The sequence below is a fragment of the Pteropus alecto genome, unplaced genomic scaffold (genome assembly GCF_000325575.1).
Source record: "Pteropus alecto unplaced genomic scaffold, ASM32557v1 scaffold160, whole genome shotgun sequence".
In the NCBI taxonomy this organism is placed as follows: Eukaryota; Metazoa; Chordata; class Mammalia; order Chiroptera; family Pteropodidae; genus Pteropus; species Pteropus alecto.
Window position 1 is genome coordinate 547,275 of NW_006429864.1, and position 12,217 is coordinate 559,491.

Below are 12,217 nucleotides of genomic sequence, written 5' to 3' on the forward strand. Positions count from 1 at the left end.
TGAGCAGCCTGTATTTTATCTGGAAACCTTAACCCAGGGCAACCAACTGCCTGGTTAGCTGGGAATGAAGGGTTTCTTGAGATGTGGGATTTTTTGGGCCAACACCAGGAAAGTCCCAGGCAATCGAAGTGGTTGGTCTCCTTGGGTTTATCTCATGTTTTTGTATCTTTTGATTTGCCTCAAAGGGGTCCATCCTGGGTGGGGGCAGAGGAAACCAAAAGCAGAGTCATGGGCCGGGGAAGAGTTCTGGGTTCTGCCATCTGACACCCTCCATGCCATGCCTTGCAGATATGGACGCAGAGAGAGAAGCCCTGCAAAGCACCGCGTACCCTGCAGTGCAGACCTTCTGCCAGAAGCACGGCCTCATGTTTGAGGTAATTGCCTGCCCACTCCTCAATGCCCCAGTTTTCTCTGCTCGGAAATTAGGGAACAAGGGTGTGGCGCCCAGGCAGTCACACGGGGCCCTAGCTCAGCGGGAGCTCTGTGTTCCATTTAATGCTTTCCTGTTGAGTTAAAATTCATGATGATTTTTCAACAAGGGAGCCACGTTTTCTTTTTGCAGTGGACCCTTTAAGTTCTGTAGCTGATCCTGGGCTGAGGAGATAAAAGTCCTTTGAAAAGGCAGGTAGAGGGATTATGGCCGTAGGCACTGCGGTCAGCACAGGCCTCATGGTACAGTGCTATGAGCAGACTTCTCCTTGGGCATGTTACTTTTTTTTGTGTTTTTTTTTTTTTTCCCTGCTTTCTTGGCTTTCCCTGCCCTGGGGCAGCCTCGGGGAAGTCTAAGATAGCTGTGGGATATGCAGGGTAGGCCTTGAGGTGGCATGCGCCTTTTTCTGGAATGCTGATGATGTAGCTGCTGGGCACAGTCATCACGGCCCCAAACAGAGTCTCCTGCTTCTCCTACGATTCTCACACCAACCCTACCCTCGGTGGGGACGTCACTGTTTGCAAGTTTTGATGCAGAAACTGACAAACCATCTTTGGAGTCTCAGCTACAATAGAAACTGCCTCTTTGCCATCTATAACAACAATTCAGCACATCAAAGGCCCCTGGATTATAAGACACACCATCACTGATATATTACTAAGAAAGAAGCAGTGCTGGAAATTCAACTCTGCCTGCCATGGAGCATGAAACACAGCTCAATGGCAGAGGCACTAAAAATGCAAACCTACCCGCAGAGAACCGATGAAATGCCTGTGCCCATCCCTTAATGGTCACGTGGTGCCAGCTAGGTAATAACTGTAAACAGCCTCACCTTGAAGACGGGGCCCAGAAAGAGGAAGGTTCCTGCCTGAATCTGGTGGCGGACCCTTTTTCCTTCTCTCTTTCTTCCTCCAGTCACGTTCAGTAATGGACCATCTATCTTATGCTGTAATTCATTAGGAATCGATGTGTCTTTCCCTCTGGGCAAAAGAATTTAGGGAGGCAAATTCTGTTCTGATTTAGGGAGGTAAAGTCTGTTCTGTTCTGAGTCCTATACCGGCCCCCCTTCCTCGTCCCAGCCTTCCACAGGGTCAGCTTCGCTACTTGAATTCAGCCATCCTGCCCGGCCCCGCTCCAGCTAGCAGACAAAAATGGACTGCAAGCGTGTGGTTGCCAAGGAAACTTTGCCGCATCCGATTCTGGGCAAACTAAATACCCTCCTTTGCAAAGAAAGCTCTGAGAACAAGTGTGGACATGTCCTCGCTTTAAAAGAAACAGTTTAAAAATGCCCAAGGTCTTAAAAAAAACTTTTAAAAATGTTTTTTAAGTAAACTCTGGTTTTGGAGTTTAGATTTACAGGAAAGTTGCATATGGTACAGAGTTTCCATATACTCCGCAACAAGTTTTTTCCCGCATGTGAACATTTCACATTATTAGGGTGCATTTGTACAACTAAGAAATTGACACTGGTATGTTGTTATTAACCAATCTCCTGATGTTACCTGGGATGTCACCAGTTCTGTCTGGTCTAGGACCCCATCCAGGGAACCCCATTGCCTTTAGTTGTCACGTCTCCCCAGTCTCTGCCAGTCTGGAACAGCTCCTTGGTCTTGTTGCTCATGACCTTGGCAGTTTTAGGGAGGATTGGCCTGGCGTCCTACAGGATGCCCCCGATCTGAGTCTGCCTGATATTTTTCTCACAATTATACTGGGGTTATGAGTTTTATTCAAGCTCTTTTCATTCAGACATCCCCCTTTGGGGAGAGGCTGTCAAAAATTATTGAAAGAAACTCTATGCCTTTGCCAAAAGGAATTGAAAATATCACCTCTTCTGCCTCCTCCCTGACAATCCCACGCCTGTCGTCTCCAGGTCGTTGATCTGAGGTGGGGTATTCGGGACACCGAGGCCACTGACCACATGACCACGGAACTCTGCTTGGAAGAGCTTGACCGGTGTCGGAAAACATCCCTAGGGCCAGCTTTTGTTGTGAGTCTCTCAGATGGATGGGGTCGCTCTTACTTTTCCTTCTGGCACCAGGTTATGGGCCCTGCTTCTCATATCCCCCCAGCGGGATATGAGTGGCAGTTCTGCTCTTGTACCCAATCTCCATAGCCTGCCCATGGCAGACATTGCTCATCGTTGGCAGAACTTTTTCTGTAGAGCTAGCTGAGATCCAGACATTAGCAGTCAAGTATAGCGGCAAGTGAGGTGGAGAGCAGCAGAGTGTTCACCCCAACTTTCTCACCTCATCTACTTTATCCCTGGAGCTTTGAGATCCTGGAAATCCAAGGTAAAAGTGGAAACTCACAGGGTATTGGTATTCTTTTCCTCCCATCTGTAGCCTTATCTGGATCCTGCCTCAGGGGAAAACTTTCTCTAACCTTAGATGAGACCCATTCTTACAGGGTCTTCTCTCCTCTCCTCTCAGCTAACTGCCCCGCTTTGTGGCCAAAACAACCCCCAGTTCATGACGAACTGTTTGGGCTCTGATCGACAAATAATATTCCAGAGTTTTTATTTATTACACCACCAAGTTCCAGTTACATCTAAGAACTATGACATTTTAGCTCAGAAATCCCAGGGTAGGAATCAGCAAATTATAGCCCATGGGGCAAATCCGGCCCGCTCCTATTTTCATAAATAAAACTTTATTGTCACGTAGCCGTGCCTCTTTATGTATGGTCCATGACTGCTTTCCAGCTACATATAACTGCAGAGCTGAGCAGCTGGGACAGAGGCTGTCTGGCTTACAGAGCTGAAAATGTTGGCTACCTGGCCCTTGACAGAAAAAGTTTTCTGACTTCTGTCCTGGAAAGTAAAGAGGGAAAAGCCATTAAAGTATCTCTGCCCGATACACCTTAATCACAAAGAACCTTTGAGCAGCAACCAATCAAAAGAAAAATTCTCTAACCCTCTCCTGGAGATAAGGATGTAGCATATAGGAGAAGATGGCCCCATTTTAAAAGCTCTTTTCTAGGGAAATAAAGAGAACTAGGTGAGACCCGTTTGGCCTTAGAATTGCACTGGCCAGCGCGGTAGCTACGGACCACGTGTGGTGATTTAAATTAATTAAAATCAAGTAGAATTAAAATTTCAATTTCTCAGTCCTGTTAGCCACATTGCAATAGCAAGGGGCCATCATAATGGAAAGCACAGATGAGAACACATCCAGAGGTGTGGAAAGTTCTAGTGATTCCTGAGACATTAGGTCTCCCTAAAAGAAACAAGTTTTATCTCCACAATCGGCCTTGCGTTTTCATTCTTTTGCTCTCTATTTCCCTTGGTATGTTGGCATCACTCTTCCCCCCCACTCCAGCTTTGTTGAGCTACAACTGACATACAGCACTGTATAGTTTAAGGTGTAAGGCAAAATGACTTGACTTCCATATACCGTAAAATGATTACTACAATGAGTTTAGTTAACATCCATCATCTCGTACAGATACAAAATAAAAGAGAAAGAAAAAGAACGTTTTTTTCCTTGGGATGTGAACTCTCAGGATCTAGTCTCTTAGCAACTTTCAAATGTCCCATGCAGCAGTGTTCACTACTTATTTATGTCGTGACTGGAAGTGTGTGTATTTTAAACCACACTGTTTTAATTATTATTGCTTTAAAATGCATTCTAACATTTGGAAGTTTCTACACTCCTGCTTGCATATCTCTCTCACAATTTTTCCCTCAATCTTTTCACCTACTTTTCCTGATGATTGATCGTTTCGTTAAGTTTCAAAGAAAAAAAAAAAAAAAAGAAAAGAAAGAAAATTCTTAAAGAAAAAAGGGAGATGGGGAGAAAAATAACTCCAGGGGGAATTTGATTTTGCAACCCAAATTGCAGGCAGCGAAAAGCACAACGCAGCTTCCAGGTGACGTGGGGGACAGGAGGATGATCTCTGGGCTTCCCCCAGGCCTCACCGGCCCAGGGACCTTGCGAGTCCTTCCAGAAGGGCTCTTTGGGCAGCCAGGTGACCTCTACCCACTTCCTACGTTTCTCCTGAGCCAGGCATCTCCCCTCTGTTACCTGAGTCACAGCTTCATTCTCCTCCAGTGGCTCTGATTTGAGGGACTTTCCATGAAAATCAGAGCTGCACTGAGGGCCCTTGGAGAGCCTTCTCTCTGGTAAATAAGTCATTAGGCAGCATGGCAGGGAACTGATCCCCAGGCACTTCCTTCTCGAGGCCCTGGGTCTCTTGGGACACCAGAAGCTCCAGCGTCTCCAGAGAGTTGCTCCTGATGGCTCCTCGATCTTCTTTCCAACTCTTCCTGCTCCCATTGTTCTGGTGCCACAGACATGAGATTTTTTTTTCCATGTGTTTCCTTCCTACGATATCTGGTTTGTGGTCGGCTGGAGACACCTTTCACTACTTCTCTTCTTCCTCTGAGGTTGTTTGTCACTGCTGGGATGGCCCCGGGAAGGATAACAGCATCTTCTTCAACATCCCATCATCTCAGATTCCACTTATCCAGGTTTCCCAAGTACACGCCTCTGGAATGTTCTGGAACAATCCAGTGAAGAGAGGAGGGCTGCTTGCTTCCATTTTATAATGAGGAAACTCGAGATTCCGGGGCCAATATCCTAGGCCTAATTCTCTTGCGTTCCAGTTTGTACGTTCTCTAAGCATGTCAGGGCAGAGAGAGGGCCTCCTAGTGTTTGTTCTCAGCACTAGGACCACAATCTCAGAGTCTCACCACACCCTACAAAATCCTGCCCATGAGACAGCCTTACCGCCTTCCTCTGCTCCCTCCTTGTTGGCGCGTCATCCCCCTGACTTTCCTGCACTGGAACATGCTGTTTCTGCCGCTCACACACGCCTGTACTTCTAGCCACAGGGCCTTTGCACATGCTGCTTCCACTGCTTGCCAGGCACTCTTCCCAGGGCACTCTTCTCATATCTTATTCCGCAGCTTGATCCTTATCTTCCTCAGAGGAATCTCCCTGACTCCACATGTGACCCACGTTTACCTTTTCTTCCCAGCACAAGGTCAGCCACACCTTGACATTGGTGCCATTCTTAGACTGACGGCTACCTCTCCTGTAAGGGGTCTGAGGTCGAGGTAGTCAGGGACCATGATCGTCTTGGTCACCATTGTCTCTTGAGCAGCTGTCAAATATTTAGGGGATGATCGTGTTCAGAACTCTGAGGTTCCACCCTTGGACCTGACCCCGCCCTTTCCCCCAGTTGACCTTTTTAAACCCGTGACCTCAGACTCGTTGCAATTTGGCACCATCCCCAGGGCCTCGGTTTCCAGATCGGTTTCCCAAAGAGGGAGCGGGGCTTTGGGTTTTCTGAAGCCTGCTGCAGCTCTAATTCTCCCCAGAGGGGCTGGGATTAGGGTGAAGAGAATGAGACATTCGCCTCCAGCACGAAATGTAAGGAGGCACCAAAAACCTTAGTCATTGAGATAAATATTTTAATGCAATGTTTTAAAAAAAATATCAAAGTTAATCCAAAAAATCCATAGGGAACAAAATAGCAAAATTCTAAATAAAAACGGGGTCCTTCCTGCGCTTTCGAAACCCACCTTCACCTCTCTCTCACTGGGCCCTGCTCCTGGCTGCCAATGGAGAGAATTTTGTCCCCAGAGCCACATCATAGTGTGAGATCTGGGCAGAGCCAGCGGAGGTCACAGCTCTTGTCACAGCTCTATTCCTAGAACAAGCCAATGCCGACATACGAGAAGCTACAGGTTTTTCTTTCGTACAATGGGAGGGAGTATGGGGGGTCCCCAGACTGCTATAACAAATGACCACAAACCGATTGGCTTAAAATAACAGAATTTATTCTCGTGTGGTCTGGAGGCCAGAAATCTGAAATCAGGGTGTGAGCAGAGGTGTGCTCTTCCCCAAATTTCTCAGGGAGAATTTTTCCTTGTCTCTGCCAGCTTCTGAGGGTTCCAGGCATTCCTTGGCTTGTAGCTGCATCACTCCAATCTCTGGCTCCGTTGTCATATCATCTTCTCTTCCGTTTGTGTCAAATCTCTCTCTGCCTCTCTCTTATTAAAGACTCTTAGGATTGCATGTAGGGCCCATCTGGATAATCCAGGATAATTTCCCCAGCTCGAATTCCTTAACTTAATCATATCGGCAAAGACCCTTGTATTAGTCAAGGGTCTCCAGAGAAATAGAACCAATAGGATGACAGATAGATAGATGGTAGATAGATAGATAGATAGATAGATAGATAGATAGATAGATAGATAATAGATAGATAGACAGATAGAAATAAAGAGACGGATATGATATAAGTATAGATTAGATGAAGATAGAGATAGATATAGAGATAGAGATATGGAGAGGACATTTATTATAGGAATTGACTCCCGTGGTTATGGAGGTTGAGAAGTCCCACCATCTGCTGCCTTCAAGCTGGACACCCAGGAAAACCAGTGGTATAATTCAGTCTGAGCCCTGAGCCCTGGGAATTGGGGGCTGATAGTGTAAATCCTGATCTGAGTCTGAATATCTGAGCACCGATGTCCAAAGACAGGAAAAGACAGATGTCACAGTTCAAGCAGAGAGGGAATTTGGCCCTCCTTCTCTTTGTTCTGTTGGGCCTTTGATGGATTCGATGAGGCCCACCTGCATTGGGGAGGGCCAGCTTCTCAATTCAATCCACAATTCAAATTCTAACCTCTTCCAGAGATACCCTCCCAGGCACACCCAGAATTCATGTTCGACCAGCTATATCTGGGTGTCCCTTAACCCAGTCAAGTTGATACATAAAATTAACCATCATGAGCCTTTTTCCATATAAGGTACATTCACAGGGTCCAGGGATTAGGACCGGTATCTCTGGGAGGCCAGTACTCAGCTACCAGAAAGAGTTTCCCAAGCAAAAGATTCTGTGATACTTGATGCTCAACCAGATTCCAAATTTACCGGTTCCATGTCCCATGCTCTCAGGTACCTCCACACGCAGGTTCTGTAAGTCTCTGCCTGCACGCCTTACTGTAGTGATCACCACGGTGCTATGGCCAGACTCATTTTGAGGGGCTTGGCGTGCCTCTCCCAGGGTTACAGAGCTAAGTGCAGAGCCGAGATTTGAAACTGTGTCCCTCTTTCTATTGTTCCTCTGCCAGGCCCTCCTAGGTGACCAGTACGGTCCCTGTCTGGCCCCCACACTCATCGAGGAGGAGGAGTGGGAGGCTCTGAAGGCCCAGCTGACCTCTCGGCCAGGTGACCTGGAGCTGGTGGCTCACCGTTTCCAGAGGGACGAGAACACGGTGCCCCCCACCTTTGTGCTGCGGGCCTCAGGCACCAGGGAGACCCATGGGCCCGAGGACACCACCCTGACCTCTGCGCTTCGCTATGGAGCCCAGGAGGCCAGGAGGCTGGGCCTTATCTCCCAGGAGCAGTGGCATCGCTACCACTGGTCAGGTGAGATGCGGAATTCCTCTCAGGGTCCATGGGAAATGCCCATGCATTCAGAATACACATCACATGTCGTCCAAATGCCATGGCTCGTGTTTCTGTAAATGCCACGCCAGCCCAGCTCCCAGACCCCATGTTCCGAGAAAGGGCATTTTATGGATGGTCCAAGAGAATTCAGTCCTGTCCCAGATAAATCTCAGTCTCCTAGGATCCTCCCCCTTCCCCGGGACTCCTTCCCTTCCTGGGGAGGCTCCTGGTTTTGGGGGTCGCGCTCTCGGATGACCACCATCCCCGTTTGCCTGGACCGAGAGACTCCCGGGATGCAGGACTGTTAGGGCCAAACGCAGGACAGTCCTGGGAAAACTGGACTAGATCCCCCTGTTATCACGAGTCAGCCCATGCTGAGGACTCTGAGTCATCTGGCCTTGCTGCGCCTGCCTCAGAGGTAGAAACCGAGGCACAGGAAGGAGGAGTCTCGTCTGCCCCAGGATGAGAGTAGAGATTTCCGCCCTGTGACTGTTAAGTTCCTCACCCACTTCCCACCTGGTCCCCTACCTCTCACCGCACCCTTGGCTCCCACGATCCTCTACTTCGGATACCAGAAAGAGTTTTCTAAAAATGCAGCATGACCAATCCATTTCCCCACTGCTTGCTGCCAGCAGAAATGGATTGTTATTGTTCATGGGTTAGTAACATGTCAGGTTATTAGTATGTCAGTTAATATTACCAAACATATTAAATATAGAAATTTATATTACCAAAACTATTAAATATGTAACTTTATATTATTAAAAATAATAAATATATGAATGTTTATCAATATATTGAATATATGAATTTACATTATGAACATATTAAATATGTGGATTTATGTTATATTATAAACATATTAACTATATTGATTTATTTAAGGATAGTTAATGTAGTAATTTATATTAATAGTATTTTAATTTTATTAAAATATATCTATTATTATCTATTATCTATTAGATCTATTATTTATCAATTCTACTAATGACGGACATATCCACTTTTGTTGTTGGGATCATTTTAGATTAACAGGAAAATTTCAAGGCTATAAAGCTAAAAAGATAATACAGAGTTCCCGTATGTTTTTTGCTCAGATAAGTTAACATGTGACCACAGTACATTTGCTGAAACTGAGAAATTAACATCGTTACATGATGATTAACTAGACTCCAGACTTTATTCAGATTGCCTCAGTTTTCCCATTAACATCCCCTTTCTGCCCCAGGGCACCATCCAGGATCCCACGTTGCGTTTAGAGGACTGGTCTCCTTAAGCTCCTCTGGTCTGTGACAGCTTCTCAGTCTTTCCTTGTTTTTCATGACCTTGACCATTTGAGGAGTACGGGCCAGGGGCTGAGGCGGGTGTGGGATCACTCCAAGGAGGACTTGTGAGTGGCTCTTGTCTTTGGCTTACAGAGACTGAATCCTGTCTCCAAGGCCCTGACTCGCTCGGCCACAGAGAGCTGGGAGCCTCTGCTGAGCGTAGGGTGGCTTCAAAGATAACTCCCCAGGTCTAACTGATACTTCCAAATAATAGCCTCCAAGGAGAAGTCAGTGTGTGCCCTTCACCCTGCAAAATATGGGTCCTTGGGACAATTGCTGCATGGCTTGGGACAGGATTTGGCAAAGGATGGCCTGAGGGCCAAATCCAGCCAGCTACTTGATTTTATAAACAAACTTTTTTTGGAACATGCTGGAGAGCATTCGTTTGCATGTTGTCTATATTTATGCCAGGTCACTCAGGTGCATGTTGAGCTTGAGAACCAATGTCCTTACCTCCTAAATATATCTCTCAAGTGTCCCCACTCAGGCCATCTGATGACAATGACGACCACACTCTCTTTTCATATCCTCCACCTTTGCAGTCATTGAGTGGGAGATAGAACGGGGCCTGCTGAGCTTGACAGATGGGGACCAGGGAGCCACTGTCTTCCTGAGAGAGATCCAAGACCTCAACAAACACATCCTGGAAGACTGTGCCCTAAAGATGGTGGACCGGCTCGCAGACGGCTGCCTGGACACAGATGCCCAGAATCTTCTCAGCAGCCTCAAGGGGCGCATAGCTGACACTCAGCCTGGAGTCCTCAAGGCCCACCATCTGCCATGGAGCCGAGACCTAGTGAACCCCAAAAACAAGGCTCACGCCCGATATCTGAAGGAGCTGGGGGAGCAGTTTGTGGCCAGGGCTAACTACCAGGTCCTTGAGCGCCTCCGGGAGCTAGAGGCAGGCAGGCAGGAGTTGACATGGCTCTACCAGGAAATCCACCACCACTTGGGGCTGAGTGCTGAGGCCACCAGGACCTTCTGTGGGCGCGAGGAGCTCCTGACCCAGGTGGGGCAGCGACTCCGGAAGAATGACGGCCACCCCCACATGCCCCTAGTGCTTTTTGGACCCCCAGGCATCGGAAAGACAGCTCTGATGTGCAAGCTGGCTGAGCAAATGCCAAGGCTGCTGGGCTGCAAGACGGTGACCATCTTGCGGCTCCTAGGGACATCCCAGATGAGCTGCGACGCCCGCAGCCTGCTCCAGACCATCTGCTTCCAGGTGTGCCTGGCCTACGGGCTGCCCCTGCCCCCTGCCCAGGTCCTAGAGGCCCACGCCAGAGTGGTCCAGTTTTTCCATACCCTCCTGCACACCGTCTCCTGCCGAAACTTTGAGTCCCTTGTGATCCTACTAGATTCTGTGGATGATGTGGACTCCATTCACCGAGCTCGGAGAGTCCCCTGGCTGCCTCCCAAGTGTCCCTCAAGGGTCCACTTCATCCTCTCAGCCTGCTCAGGGCAGCGGGGAGTTTTAGACACCGTGAAGCAGATGATCACGGACCCAGAGTCCTACTGGGAGGTGAAACCCCTCTCCAGTAACCAAGGGCAAGAGATGATCCAGCTGCTCCTGGCGGCCTCCAAGAGGACACTGAGCCCAGGGCAGAGGGACCTGCTCTGGGCCAGCCTCCCAGAGTGCGGGCACCCTGGGCGGCTGAGGCTGGCCTTCGAGGAGGCCCGGAAATGGGCCTCCTTCACCATGCCTGCCCCTCTGGCCTCCACTGCTAAGGAAGCGATGCACCAGCTGTGTGCCCGCCTGGAGCAGACCCACGGGCAACTCCTGGTGGCCCGAGTGTTGGGCTACATTGTGTCTTCCCGGTAAGTCTCTGTTTTTTCACTCTTTTTCAAAATTCTGAATTAATTTTATTGTTTATGCTAGTAAACACAGCTCATGTACAAGAAAAATATAAAACCGGTTACACAAAAATCTCTCTTAAAAAAATTAACATGATTTAATGTCCTGAATGGGAATCGAATATGCAACTCATACATTTGATAAGTATTACTGAGAAGCATTAGTTGCAATGCATTTTTTTTGAAAGGTGCTTTCTGACTTTTTTAATACATGCATAAAATTATTTTTTGCTTTTTGAAAACAAAGAAATTCTCAGGAAACCTCAACAGAAAACCTTTTATAGACCCGAGGGGGTCTGATAACAGTTGATATTATGAATCTGACCTTTGTTATTATTATTAGTGATAGAGTTTCCAGATCGCCTTGCTCTAAATCCCTTTTCTTTTTTTCTTATCCGCCAACCATCCAACCTCTCCCCTTTGGCAGCTATCAGCTTGTTCTCTGTATCTGTTCATCTCTTTCTGTTTTATTTTGCTTATTCACTTTTGTTTTTTAGATTCTACATATATGTGAAATAATATGGTATTTGTCTTTCTCTGTCTGACTTATTTCACTCAGCATGATACCCTTTAGGTCCATCCATGTTGTCATGAATGGCAAGATTTTGTTCTTTTTTATGGCTAAGTAATATTCCATTGCTTATCTATACCACATCTTCTTTATCCATTCATCCACTGGTGGACACTGAGGTTGTTTCCATATCTTGGCTATTGTAAATAATGTAGCAATGAACATGGATTTTGGATTTGTTTTGGATTTCTTCAGGTAAATACCCAGATGTGGGATTGCTGGGTCATATGGCAGCTCTATTTTTAATTTTTTGAGGAATCCCCATACCATTTCCCATTGTGGCTATACCAATTTACAATCCCACCAACAGCGCATTAGGGTTCCCTTTTCTTCACTTTAAACTCTTCTTTAAAATTGAACTATGAGGTATGCATTCATCTCTTAGTGCCACTGTGACAAATCACACACTGGGTGGCTTAGAACAAGAGAAATTTATTCTCTCACAGTGCTGGAGGCCAGAAGTCTGAAATCAAGGTGTCAGCAGGGCCATACTCAGGTGCTAGGAGAGAACCTGTTCTAGGCCTTTCTCTTAGTTTCTGGTGTCACCAGCAACCCTTGGCATTTCTTAACTTATAGACGCATCACTCCGATTTCTGTCTCCATCGCTTCCCGGCCTCTCCCTGTGTGTGTCTCTGTCTGA

At 47.2% G+C, this 12,217-nt stretch overlaps 1 protein-coding gene across 1 annotated transcript in view; it reads left to right on the plus strand.

Annotated features, from left to right (window-relative positions):
- Nucleotides 1-303: 303 nt before the first annotated feature.
- The window catches only part of NWD1 (NACHT and WD repeat domain containing 1), a 45,918-nt gene continuing 34,004 nt past the window's right edge, over nt 304-12,217 (plus strand). The window contains exons 1-4 of the mRNA XM_025043718.1: nt 304-374; nt 2,301-2,417; nt 7,512-7,809; nt 9,698-10,970. Coding sequence (XP_024899486.1) covers nt 366-374; nt 2,301-2,417; nt 7,512-7,809; nt 9,698-10,970 — 1,697 coding nt within the window. The 5' untranslated portion in view covers nt 304-365. The remainder of the gene's footprint in view (nt 375-2,300; nt 2,418-7,511; nt 7,810-9,697; nt 10,971-12,217) is intronic.